The sequence below is a fragment of the Delphinapterus leucas genome, chromosome 20 (genome assembly GCF_059928025.1).
Source record: "Delphinapterus leucas isolate spDelLeu-1000000601 "Yukka" chromosome 20, BTC_Dleu_Yukka2, whole genome shotgun sequence".
Classification (NCBI taxonomy): Eukaryota; Metazoa; Chordata; class Mammalia; order Artiodactyla; family Monodontidae; genus Delphinapterus; species Delphinapterus leucas.
In genome coordinates this window covers 46,474,702-46,489,168 of record NC_143148.1, presented here as the reverse complement: position 1 = coordinate 46,489,168, position 14,467 = coordinate 46,474,702, and the positions used below count along the sequence as shown (strand labels likewise).

General features: G+C 40.5%; 1 protein-coding gene across 1 annotated transcript in view; it reads right to left on the bottom strand.

The window, feature by feature from the left end:
* The window catches only part of PHLPP2 (PH domain and leucine rich repeat protein phosphatase 2), a 73,019-nt gene that overhangs the window by 16,851 nt on the left and 41,701 nt on the right, over positions 1–14,467 (bottom strand). Inside the window, exons 8-12 of the mRNA XM_022583278.2 lie at positions 13,885–14,115; positions 12,431–12,633; positions 7,431–7,491; positions 3,656–3,751; positions 2,176–2,331 (exon numbers count right to left, since the gene is read on the bottom strand). Of these exons, the coding sequence (XP_022438986.1) occupies positions 2,176–2,331; positions 3,656–3,751; positions 7,431–7,491; positions 12,431–12,633; positions 13,885–14,115 (747 nt within the window). The remainder of the gene's footprint in view (positions 1–2,175; positions 2,332–3,655; positions 3,752–7,430; positions 7,492–12,430; positions 12,634–13,884; positions 14,116–14,467) is intronic.

Sequence of the window (14,467 nt, the reverse complement as noted above, 5' to 3'; positions counted from 1 at the left end):
ATCCTACCCAAACAAAATTCCTTCTACTCAACTCATGTAAGCCAAGTAGAGAGGGAAGAATGCAGGCTTAGTTGTGTTCCCGGGATTCTGTGGTGGTCTAATTCTAACCCAGCTTCATGTTTTACTGTCTGCATGACCACCGAAACGATGTTGTTGAGTATCATGTGCACAAATATATGAACTGTGAGGGCACCCTTTAGAAAAATGTTTGTCTGATTTTAATAGGATCATATTTATTTAGCCAATCCCCCTATAATCCCCTAATAATGGGCATATTGGCTGTTTCCAATTGTTTGCCATCATAGACATTATAATGAGCACCTTCGAGTCCTCACCCAATTATTTCTTTAGGCCATATTCCCAGAAGCAGAATATGTGGGGTCAAAGGCTACATATATCTTTAAGGTTTTTATACATATACTGCCAAAATGAGCCCCAGAAAGGCTATATCAAAGTATACTCCAGAAAGGCTATGCCACTAGAAGGATATACGATTGCATTTGCTCACACCTTTGTCAACACTGAGTATCATAATTCATTTTAATCTTCACCAATCTAAGAAGTAAAACATGGTATGATTTAAAAAATCTGCCTAGCATGGTGTTTGGTACATACAGAACATGCTCAGCAAAAGGCAGCTAATATTATTAAACTTCTGTGTTCTTAAGTCTTCTTCAAACTGTATGATCCACATTGCTAATTAGCTTTTAAGTTGTTGAGGGAACTGTGTGTCTGTTTGTGTCTTCATATATTCCAAAAGTGCTCCGTGCAGAGTTAGTGTTAAATATTATTGACAATTTGCTACAACTGCTAGGTAACTTCCTTACTAAAGATTCTAGAGCTGAAACTAATTTTATTCAGACTGTCATCAGAATGAAATGCACTGTAATGCATTACTAACAAATACTTATTAATTAACAAATGTTACTGCACTAAAACTTTCCAAAAAGAAAATTTCCCTCAAATGTTTTTTTAGAATTTCCAAAGATTTTATTTTTAGGAAACTCCACCCAAGCATATTACACATTAAGAGATGTATTAACTGCCAGAGAACAAGCCAGACACTTGAGGGCTAAATGCTTTTTGTGTGCCTCCTGCCGCCCAGTTAAACTACCACTGTTTCTCTCTGCTTTCTCCACGTCAGAACTGAAGAACAATACTGCCTTCTCCATATTGCAGAAAACTATAATTGAAAACGAATTTTCATTTAATGGTGACATATGTGTTAAATAAACCTGATTACAGGTATTAAAATAGGAAGACATACTATCTATTTGTTAATTTACAATGAGAAAATAAATAATACTTTTGGAACAACATAACTTTAAATGCACGGTTTTCAAAGTAGGGAGTAAAAAAGCCCTGCAAATAAAGAATATAACTTAGTGATAGCTTAGCAAAGCTAGAAGCAAAAACTAAATTAACTTCAGTGGTATGCCCATTTCTCCTAACGCAAAAGCTGAAAAGTACCCAAAGAAGCTGTATTAGAATGCTGAAACCTCTAATTGAAGATCAAAGAGGCTTTCTGAGATGAAGGCCTGAACCTTCCTAAGCTCTTTAAATCTGTTTACAACACTGTAACTTCCTAAGTACTTGATGGTTATTTCACCTTTTGAGTTGAAGATTCCTGCCTCATAAGGCAGTGTCATGGGGCTTCCCTGGTGGCGCAGTGGTTGAGAATCCGCCTGCCAATGCAGGGGACACGGGTTCGAGCCCTGGTCCGGGAAGACCCCACATGCCATGGAGCAACTAAACCCGTGTGCCATAACTACTGAGCCTGTGCTCTAGAGCCTGTGAGCCACAACTACTGAGCCCGTGTGCCGCAACTACTGAAGCCTGCGCGCCTAGAGCCTGTGCTCCACAACAAGAGAAGCCACTGCAGTGAGAAGCCCGTGCACTGCAACGAAGAGTAGCCCCTGCTCGCCACAACTAGAGAAAGACTGCATGCAGCAACGAAGACCCAACACAGCCAAAACTAAATAAATAAATTTATATAAAAAAAAAGACAGTGTCATATTTTATTCCATACAAATTGCAACTAAGTCTTCACCCATAGCTGGATTATGAGATAAACACTTTGTAAAGATGGTTCCAAATGTTACTCCAATGACAAGTCCAGGCAATTTGCTTAGCCAATGATTCTCTGCTCTTCTAAATAAAATGTACAGTACTTACTTTAAGGCCTTAGAGAAGAGGGTATCTGGCAGCCTGGTGAGCAAGTTATGCTGAATATCCAACACCTCGAGAGGGATGTGCTCCACCAGTGCTGGAAGGTTCTGCACGTGATTGTGTCCCACCATTAGTTTTCTAAGACTCAAGCTACTAAGGATTCTAGGAGGATAGAGCACAAAGAAACAACAACAAAAAACGGACTTAAATCTCTCTTCCTGAGTCTTCCCTTGGCTCTTTAACTAAAATCAGTAAACTAATAGAATTGTGTTCTTCTAGACAGTATAATCACTGACAGGTACCTGAGCCAAGAAAGCAGCCACAACCATATGTTTACCCACCACCCACCGGGAAGTCATTCAGGTCATTCTGGGAAAAGGTGAATTAATGAAAGCACACAGCCCAGAACACATCTAAACAAAAAAAGCAATTTGTGTAATAAATCAATTTAGATTTTAGGTCTAGACAGATAGCACCAAAAATTCAGTGAATTTATTATTATTAATATAATTGATTATCATAAGCTAATAACAAAATTTATTATAACAAACACTACTCCTTATTCAATTCTTAAAATGTGCCAGGACATTTAACTATTAGGTCCAGAAGGGTTAAGTGACTTTGATTTGCCAAAGATCTCACATCAAATGTAGTAAATGGTATAGTCAGGATTTGGATTAAAGTCTGACTCCAAAGCTGTGTTCATACCTACTATGCTACAAACCCTCGAATTTACTTTTAAAGACTCCACTAAGTAATAACCTCACATTTCACATCTTGGTACTTTTTAATATACCCCCCCACACCTCCCAACACCTTTATCTTTCCCCTCCACATACAGAAATCCTACCATCTTATAAAGGTCAATTCAAACAGGCATTCTCCATGGAGCATTCTCCATGGAGCATTCTCTAATTATCCAAAGTTCTGAATTTCTAAAACATTTTATTTATATAGTGTAGTGACCAAGGGTGAGGCTTTGGAGTAAGAATGACTACTCCATTCAAATGCCAGCTCCTATCACTTCCTAGTTAAGTGCAATGTTGGACAAATTACCTACCCACTCTAAGCCTTAGTTTCGTTATTTGTAAGAGGAGGATAACAGCACTTATAAAATAAGGTTGATACAGGATTAAATAAGATAATGAAAGTGAAGGTCTTAGAACATTGCCCAGTTCATAATAAATCATCCAATACAAATGTTCTATTATCACTATCATGTCACCGACCTATGCCAGCAACTCTTGTTACATTTTATCACAGTTATCTCTGCACAAGTCAACCCAACTATCTGTTTACTAAGTTCCTTGCAGGCCAAGACTATGCCTTAGGCGTTACTGTATTCCTTACGGCACTCACGCTGCCCTGCACTTAGCAGATACTCAATATTTACTGAACAAATGAATCGAAGTACCCTTGAAAGGCAACCCAAATATAGGAAAATTAATTAAATACACACATAATATATATGTTAACACATGCATACCTCATAGGAATCTCTGTCAGGAGATTATAGCTCACATCTAATATTTCTATCTTCTTTGCTTCACAGGCCCAGTCAGGGACACACTCAAGCAGGTTTCTGCAGAAAATAAATAATTAAAAGGCATCATTTAAGATAATGAGTGGAACTCATTCCATTTCACTAGTCTGTAATGTACCGTTAATGGTCCCCTGAGCTTCCTGAGGGCAGAAGCACTATCCCCAAGGCATCCCTGATGCACTGCCTGGAATACAGTAGGTGCTCAATGAATGTCACTGATAGAAACGTGGAGAGAGACAAGCACACATACATACCTGACACTGGATCAAGCGTGCTGCGGGCTCAATGAAGATACAAAAGCCTTCGGTATAGAAAAGCAGTGGGGTGGGGTGGGATGGGATGGGGAGGAAAGCCTTAAAGGAAGAAAAGGCATTTTAAACAAATCTTCAAAGATGAGTAGGATTTCCTCAAGTAATGATGCGGGGAGAAGAGAAGCAAATTCTGGGAAAAAATGAACCAAATGAATAAAAGTGAGGAAGTAAGGACAAAAGATAACTAGTGGGGGAAAAGTTCCGGATCATTTAGAATGTGAATTCAAATATTTACTAGAGCACTGGGCAGATATTCAGTCACAGGAATTTATTTTCAGATGTTACTTAGCTTCCCCAAGCCTCAAAGTACCTACTGATCGATGGATCAATACGATGAGGCAGAATGAAATAAGTGCTGTAAGAGAAGTGCAGATGCTGCTCTGACTGCTTAGTGAAGGAAGCACTTCGAGGCAAGCTCCCTAAGAAATATGACATCTGGGGTAGAATTTGAAGAATGCTGTACACACCGGAGGTGTGGTGGACATTCCAAGCAAGAGGTGACAACATGAGCTAGAGCACAGAGGCAAGAAAAGAATAATAAGCAGTTTGGTGATGCTGGAACAGCCAATACGGAGCACAGAGTGGGAAGAAACAAGGCTAGAAATATCTGATCATGTCTAGGAGGTTGTGACTTTATCCTGCAGACATAGGGGGATCGCTGAAGGGTTGGTGAGCAGTTTTGCACTTTTAAGAGCTCACTCTGTGCATACACGGAGGTCTGGTTGAGGTGGTGATATTAGTAAAAGGAAGCGTAATCAGGAAGCTGTTATAACGAGAATTCCAGACAGGTAATGATGAGGGCCTCAATGAGTAGTAACACACCTGGAAGGGAGGGGAGGGGCGCCAGAAACATGTAGGAGACAAAAATCAAAATGACTTGGAGATGGATTAGACATGTGAGTGGAGCAGAGGGAAGAATCAAAAGTGATATTTAGGCTTTAGCCTAGATGACCAGAGAGGAAATCCTATCCAGAGAAAGGACTGATAAGCTCCAAATGAGGTTGGGAATCATGAATTTCAGTGGTGTCCATCTGGATCTGATTGTCTTATGATAATGCCAAAAGCCAAAACAGAAAACAAGATCAGTTAAAGTACGGGTGGAGGGGTGGATAATAAATTTAATTTTGCACATATTTGAGGTACTTGGAGAAGTACAGGTTGAAACATCTGTTATGAAATTGGACATACAGGTCTGAGGCTGAAGGAAGGAGGTCTGGACTGGTGATCTGGGTGATGCTGACATTGAAGTGTAGTGAAATCCTGGGAGTAAATGAGATCATGTCAAATGAGAAGCGCAGTGGGCCAAAGAGAGACCCTGGGATAACTGACCTTTAAAGGGCTAGCTAAGAAAGAGGAGTTAAGGAAGAGACAGAAGAAGTGGTTAGAGAAGCATGAAAAAAAATCACACTGTCTCAACCAGCCAAGGCAACAGCACATTTGAAGAAAAGAAAACAAGATGAACAGAGTCAATACAGAAAAGTTCCACAAGAGGAGATCTAAAGCCAGTTGTGGTGGGGTGAACGAAGGGGAACAGGAAATTGAGCCAAGAAATGCAGATAATTCTTGAGAAATTTGGACAAAAAGGGATGAGAGGGATAAGGGAACAGACAATAACTAGAGGGGTTGCAAGATAAAGGGAACATTTTTTGTTTGTTAAGACAGGAGCTATGAGTGTGCGTAGAGACCAAGGAAAAGAAAAACACCAGGGCTTCCCTGGTGGCTCAGTGGTTGAGAGTCCGCCTGCCGATGCAGGGGACAGGGGTTCGTGCCCTGGTCAGGGAAGATCCCACATGCCGCGGAGCGGCTGGTCCCATGAGCCATGGCCGCGGAGTCTGCGCGTCCGGAGCCTGTGCTCCGCAACGGGAGAGGCCACGGCAGTGAGAGGCCCACGTACCGCAAAAAAAAGAAAAAGAAAAAGAAAAACACCGAACACGCGTGAGAGGAGGAGGAGGAGGAGGATGACTAACAGAGCAAGGTCCAGAGCAGTGGGAGTGCACGGGATCAAAGGCACAGATGGCTGGACTGGCCTTGAACAGAGGAAAGAAGCAGAGAACGGATATGAATCTACATGAATTTACGCAAGGGGGTAGGAAGCTGAGAGAGATCACCCATGATGACCTCTATTTTCCCAGTCAGTGGGAAACTGAGCCCTGGAGCCAAGGAGATGAGGGGCAGTGGGGCTGAGAGAAGCCAAGCAATTTGGAACAGATGTCAGGACACTCGAAGGAGCTGATGGCAGAAGAGACTCCAGATGAGGCTGGAAACTAAATACATGATCTTCTTCAGTAATGATCAAGCTCAGTGGGGAAGGTCAATCTTAGTCTTGATCCATGTTGGGGTTTTGATGGGAAGATATGACAGAAAGAAATGGATGGAAGGGAATCTAGAACAATAGCTTAATAATAATGATGATAAAGTAACAACAACAAAAAGAAACCTGGCTATCACAGCTAATATTTCTTGAGAGACTCATTTTATGCCAGGCACTATGCTACATATTTTGCGTTTACTGTCTCCTTTAATCTTTTTTTTTTTTTTTTTTTTTTTTTGCGGTACGCGGGCCTCTCACTGTTGTGGTCTCTCCCGTTGCAGAGCAAAGGCTCCGGACGCACAGACTCAGCGGCCATGGCTCACGGGCCCAGCCGCTCCGCGGCATGTGGGATCTTCCCTGACCAGGGCACGAACCCCTGTCCCCTGCATCGGCAGGCGGACTCTCAACCACTGCGCCACCAGGGGAGCCCTCCTTTAATCTTTATGAAAACCCTGAGCATATAGGACTCTGTCCACTGCCCCTTGTATCTGCTTCTAGCACTCTATACTCACAGCACTTATGATGCTGCCCTCTTACCACTTATCTGATGGTCAAACTCTCCACTAGACTGTAAAACTCAGCCAGTGATTCCTGAATGCCTAACACAGTATTAAAAATGAATGAAGGAAAGAAAGCAAACTTCATTTACATTTGTTCTTGACCACCAACAGAAGAAATAAAATCCTGAATATAATTAATATCTCTCTGAAAATCAGATTAACATGGGTCACAAGAGTATCAAAAAAATAAGAGAACAACATTTTAAGTCACTAAAAACCAAGAATTATCTGATTCCAATTGGAAAAAGAAAATCACTGCCACGGAGGGGAAAGAGATCTTTGTTTACAACTCATGCTAAATCCACAAACTTTAACAACGAGTAATTCAGAGGCGCCTTCCTGTTTCAAGAGGACCTTCCTTTATCTAAATAGCATGGCCATTAAACTTATTCCTTCACTCAACCTTTGCTCTTCTCCTGGTTATCCAAATATTTCAATGTATTAGCATTTCTTGTACCTCAAAACTGTCAAAGTGCCCACAGACATCTCTTAAATACAGGAATCAAGCAAGCACCACCCTCATGAGACACACTCACCGGGAGAGTTCTAGAGAAGTGAGCAGACTGGGTACTGGATAGACATTCACTGCTGTCAGCCCTAATCAGAAAACAGATTGGTGTTAGTGACGTTCTCCAAAGAAGAATGTAACTGAGAGTAAACAAGGGGGAAAGCTAATGAAAACTGATGTCACCTACTGACATGAACTAAAGATGAAAACCAGTGGGTATCGCAAAGCACCGAGCTGATCTCCCTGTGCTACACTGCTGCTTCCCACTAGCTACTTTTAATTAATTAATTAATTTATTTTTGGCTGTGTTGGTTCTTCGTTGCTGCACTCAGGCTTTCTCTGGTTGTGGTGAGCGGAGGCTACTCTTCATTGTGGTGTGTGGGCTTCTTATTGAGGTGGCTTCTCTTGTTGCAGAGCACGGGCTCTAGGTGCACGGGCTTCAGTAGTTGTGGCACGTGGGCTCAGTAGTTGTGGCTCGTGGGCTGTAGAGTGCAGGCTCAGTAGTTGTGGCACACGGGCTTAGTTGCTCCGCAGCATGTGGGATCTTCCCGGACCAGGGCTCGAACCCATGTCCCCTTCATTGGCAGGTGGATTCTTAACCACTGGGCCACCAGGGAAGCCCATTCCACTAGCTACTTTACATTCGGTAGTGTATATATGTTGATGCTACTCTCACTTCGTCCCAGCTCAAGAGGGAGGGGATCCGGGGACGTGTGTATGCATGTGGCTGATTCACTTTGGTGTACAACAGAAACTAACACAGTATTGTGAAGCAATTATACTCCAATAAAGATCTATTAAAATTAAAAAAAACAGTGGGTAACTCACATTGACTAACTTTATTTAACTGCTTGGTCCCCATTTGAAAACCAAATACAACAACTAATTGGAGGATTTTGGGCACTGCAATGGAGTCACACTGGATCAGGCAGCTGTTAAATGTAAATAATAATTGCTTAGCTTATTAACCTTAAAAATGAATAACTGAATTTTCCCTGGCAACATTTTAATTTTTTTTTTTTTGCGGTACACGGGCCTCTCACTGTTGTGGCCTCTCCTGTTGCACAGCACAGGCTCCGGACGCTCAGGCTCAGCGGCCATGGCTCACGGGCCCAGCCGTTCCGCGGCATGTGGGATCTTCCCGGACCGGGGCACGAACCCGTGTCCCCTGCATTGGCAGGCGGACTCTCAACCACTGCGCCACCAGGGAAGCCCAACATCTTAATTTTTAATTAAAGCAAAACAAATAAAGAAAAGTACAGTAACCTTAAATGTATAGATCAATGAATTTTTACAAAAGAACACACTGGTATAACCAGTAGGCAGATCAAGAAACAGAGCAGTACCAGCTGCCCGGAAACTTCCCCTCATCCCCCCTCCCTCTAGTCACTACCCCACATACAGATTACTTTTACCTATTTATATAAATATACACACCATTATATATAATTTTTTTGTCTGGCTTCATCGCTGAACATTGTGCTTGTGAGATATTTGTTCATATTAGTGAATATGGTGGTAGTTCATCCATTCTCATGGCTGTATAAAATTTTTCCTGGGAATGTACCACAATTTATTTACCCATTGTAGAGTTGATGGGCATTTTAGGTCTTGTCTAGCTGGGGCTGCTATGAATAGTGCCTCTGTGAACATTTTGTCCACGTCTTTTGTGGACTAACATAAGCATTTATGTTGAACACAAGCTTAGGAGAGGAACTGCTGAGTGCAGTGGGTGCGTATGTGTGACTTCAGGAGATACTACCATGCAGTTTTCCAAAGCGGTTGCAACAATTTACATGCCCAACAACTGGCACTGGTATTTTCAGCCTTTTTTATTCTAGTCATTCTGGTAGGTGTGCAGTGGTGTCACAGTGAGATTCCAATTTGCATATCCCTGATGACCCTGGTGTGATGGCACTTCCCTATGCTAACTGGCCATTTGGAAAAATTCTTTTGTGAAGCTGAAAGCTGAGTTCTTTACTTTTGAGGTGTCAAAACTTCAAGTGTTGATGTGAATTCTTCCAGGTTGTACAATTTAAGGATTCTGTGAACAGAACAAGCCCCATTAACAGTACTGTGACAGAATCTACTAAGAAGGCCTACATGTATGTCAATGGGTCTTCTCCCAGAGGGCCAGTCATTCAGAGTCTCTAGATACTTTAAGAATACACATTAGGCCTGATAATAAGTATTTCCAGGACAAAAGAACTACTACCATCTCACAACATGTATAAACAGCACGACTCAACAAACAGCCCTTACAATTAATCTAAGCTACAATTTGAAGCTTCTATAACATGATAAAAGGCAATGAAAAGAGAAGTCTTAACTCTCTTTTATCCTAATAATATATTTTAGCGATACAGAAAAGGGAATAAAGTAATGAATATTCTTTCACCCATCACCTAGCTTTTAACAAATCGTGACATTCTGCCTTATATGCTTCAGCCTTTTTAAGAATTAAAACACTGCACATACCAAGAGGCAAACACCATCCGGAATATGATTTTTATCGTTCCCATGGATTCTTTCATACTGTCATGGCATACTTAGAGCTAAGCAGACAACATTTTTATGTGTTTTAAAATTTTATATAACTATCATAGTGTACTCAACCACTGACTCCTGAATACCTAACATAGTGTTAAAAATAAGAAAGCAAACCTCATTTATGTTTATTCTTGACCACCAGTCGAAGTAATAAAATCCTGAATATAATTAATCTCTCCAAAAATCAGACCAATATGGGTCACAAGAGTATCAAAAAGGGGAACAAAATTTTAAAAAGTCAGAAAACCCAAGAATTATCTGATTACAATTGGCCAAAAGGAAATAACACCAGGGAGGGGTAACAGATCTTGGTATCTCATTCTAAATCCATAGGCTTTTTTTTGTTTTTGTTTTTTTAAATAAATTTATTTATTTATTTATTTTTGGCTGCATTGGGTCTTCATTGCCGTATGCAGGCTTTCTCTAGTTGAGGCGAGCGGGGGGCTATTCTTCGCTGCGGTGTGCGAGCTTCTCACTGCAGTGGCTTCTCTTTGTTGTGGAGTTCGGGCTCTAGGTGCACAGGCTTCAGTAGTTGTGGCACGTGGGTTCAGCAGTTGTGGCTCGTGGGCTCTAGAGCTCAGGCTCAGTAGTTGTGGCACACAGGCTTAGCTGCTCCATGGCATGTGGATTCTTAACCACTGCACCACCAGGGAAGTCCAATCCACAGGCTTTTAGAATGAGTAATTCATAGGTACCTTTCTGTTTCAAGAGGACCATTCTTTTCACTGCTGGATATCAAAATATGCACTTTCTTTTTTTGCTCAAAAGATTTCTGAGATTTATCCATACTAATACACAAAGCTCTAGTACATTCATTTCCATTGCTGTGCAATATTCTATTATATAAATTTATCATTGCTTTGTTTACCCATTTTCCTATTTATAGTCATATTTTTAGTTTTTTTCACTATAACATACAATGCTGTGATAAACATTCTAGGACACATCTCCTATGTGAGTGTCTGGGAGATATTCCAAGCAGGGAAGCTGCTAGAACACGGGCTCTGCGTATCTTTGCCTTCTCTGACACCATCATGCTGCTCTCCATGTTGGCTTTACCAACTCCCCCTGGCAGCGTCTGAGAGGTACTGCTTCTCCACATCTTCAGTAAGCACTTAGTGTTATTATTTTTATTTGATGAGTATAAAATGGTATTATCTAAATTTGCATTTCTTTGACTGATACTTAGTGAAATTAAACATCTTTTCCTTTACTTCTTTAAACACAGAAAAAGTAGTTACAGTTGACCCTTGAACAATGTGGGGGTTATGGGCACTGACCCTCTGTGCGGTTGAAAATCCGCATATAACTTTATATACATATATGTAAATACTACAATACTACACAATCCGTGGTTGGTTGAATCTACAGATACGGAATCACGGATACAGAGGGCTAACTGTAAAGTTATACTCCCACTTTTGACTGTTTAGAGGATTGGTGCCTCTAAACCCTGCATTATTCAAGGGTCAAATGTATTTACTATTGAAAAAAATCCATGTTTAAGTGGACCTGTGCAGGGAATCCCCTGGCTGTCCAGTGGTTAGGACTTAGTGCTTTCACTGCTGTGGCCCGGGTTCGATCCGTGGTTGGGGAACGAAGACCTTGCAAGCCGCACAGTGTGGCCAAAACAAAACAAAACAAACAAAGCAAAAAAAACTGTGCAGCTCAAACCCATGTTGTTCAAGGGTCAACTGTATAATTTCTTTGGTAAAGAAGAACTCTCTATAAACAGAATGGCCTCAACAAATATGTGGCCTTTTACATTGAAAAATATTCCTGGGGCAAACAAATCACTATTGAAATGAAGGGCTTCTCATTCTGGAACTGAGGCAGCACAAGGTTTTAGACTAGAGATTGGCAAACTTTTTCTGTAAAGGGCTAAATATTTGGTAATATTTTGGGCTTTGTGGGCCACGTGGTCTCTCTTAAAACTACTCAATTTTGCCACTGTAGCATGAGAGTGGTTAATATGTAGACAAATGAATGTGGGTGTGTGCCCATCAAACTTTATTCCCTTAAATTTGAATTTCATATAACTTTCCCATGTCAAAATTATTCTTCCTTTGATTTTTTTAAAATCCAACCATTAAAAAATGTAAAAACCCATTCCACGTGAGCCATACAAAAACAGATGGTAGGCCAGATTTAGCCCCTGGGCTGTAGCTGGACAACCCTTGTTTTAGACCATCACTGATATTCTCTTTTGAACGTGCTTGCCCACCCTCCTGACTTCCTGTCATTTTGCAGAATGCCTCTTATTATTATGTTCACTTAGTGAATCTCAAATTGTCCTGCAATGTCTTTTTATGCATATCTCAACCACTGAAGTGTTGACGGCAAACATAAAGCTAGGTCTCAGTGAACCTCAAACTCCGCTTCGCAGAGTATCTGAGGAACACCCCAGATGCCATCATTCTTGGAAAGCTTGGACAAGAGCTACAAGAGGAAATACAGGAGACTGCGTAGAGAACTCACTGTTCGAATTGGCGTAGAGAGTTCGAAGGGAGAAGCCACTGAGCGTCAGCTCCCTCAGCTGGTTCCGCTCACAATGCAGCTGCTCCAAGTTGCACAAGGAGCTAAGATCTAAGTCAGTCAGCTGATTGTCCCGCAGATCCATGTGGGTGATGTACTTATTTCCCTCCAGATTCTCAATAACCATGGTTTTCAGATGGTTCATCCTTAATATTCAGAAATAAGAAAATCATTAGAAATAAATTTTACTAAATGTGCTGACCAAAAGAAAAACAGAAGTATGATCCTTTTTTCTCTTTCCTAAACAGCATAAGAATTTCACTACTTGCCTCATTTTGCAAGGTACTAAGTAAATAACCACAGATAGCTGTACCTTGAGTTCTTTGTTTATAAACTAAGTCAGAGACAATCCAGATTGGCAAATACATGTACAAATTAAATAAAGAGAAAGGAAAGGGCACCATGCCCACGAACAGTTTAAAACTTGCACCCAAATACCAAGTACATTAGGTAGGGATGAAGGAATAGGACAAAGGAACAAGAAGATGAACATAACTTGTCGGGTTAGGAGTAGCAAGGCATTCATGGAGTAAGTACTGGGTAAGAGCAAGAGGAAGCAGTCATGCTTCCTCTCACTGCTCTGCCTACTCTCTCTAGTGCTAAGATTCCCATTACCTCAATTAACGAAGAGGAAAATACTCTGTATCAATATGGAATAGTTCAAGGGCAAATTATAGAAAATGACTTCTTTGTTCTCTTCTATATAAGTATCTGATTTAATGCATGCAGGCCTGTTCATTTTCCTGCATTTCAATAAATTTTTCTGTTACTATGTCTTTATAAGGGACATCGATGACTTAGTGTAAATGACAGAACATCCAGTATGCATATTTTACTAGCTTCCTTTAGGAAAAGATTATAAATAAATAATAAATAATATATTTTAAAAGGGAATAAAACTCTTATTAAAAATTGTTAGTAGTAAAACTGTTAACATTTTAATTATAATACAATAGATATCAAGAAGCAACCCAATGATTCAATAGAAAAATGGTCAAGTTTATGGAAAAATACAAACTACCAATAAGTATACAAAAAGACACTCAACTCACTCACCATAAATGCTGATTAAAACAATGAAATACCATTTTCTACCTACTACATTGACAACAAGGGAAAAGACTGCTAAAATCCAACGTGATAAGAATGTGACGAAATCGGAGTTCTCATAAAACATTGCCGGGAGGGTAAGTCAGAACAACCTTTGTCTCTACCACATGGTACACCTACCTCATTCATAATCTCTCTGCCATTGAGTGAAAAATGAAGCTTAACTACAGCTTTGAAAACATACAGTGTTCTAAAATCCTAATGTTTTAAAAAGTCTTCATAAAAAGAAAACGTAAAGGTCTATTACAGGTCAGGCGAAAGGAAGGCACGGTGAAGAATGACCTCACCTCAAATCCACATGTTTGACATGGCTCATACAGTTCAGCACCTCCAGGTTCAACACTTCCAGTTGGTTTCCTGCCATAACCACTTTATCTAACATAGTGAGTTTCTCATAAACCTTGGGAATTTGACTAAAGTTGTTGAAGGAAATACCCAGGGAGGAAAGCTGTTGCAGATTTCCCAATTCTTCAGGTAAAGTAGTCAGAAAGTTGCCATCAAGACAGAGGGTTTGAAGACTGCAGGAAGAAAACAAAACTTGATGAAAAGTTTTAACTGGAATGGATAGAACTAGAATCATGGATTTTGACTTGTCATTAACTTATTATGAATCCAATAATGATAAAATGCCCTAGGTCTATCTAAATAGAGTCTTACTAAGATAACTGAAATACAGATGGTCCCTCTAACATCAAGGGTAATCAGAGCCTCTGCTGTTAAAACTGAGGGACTAGTTACTTCTGTAGGCAAGTAGCTGCTGCTGACCAGAATCCTCATAATTACATGATTTATTTCACTGCAAGAGCTCATGGAACTACCTTCATTCCAAATGCCAGACAAGTTCCTTACTCTGCAAACACAGGAAAAGAC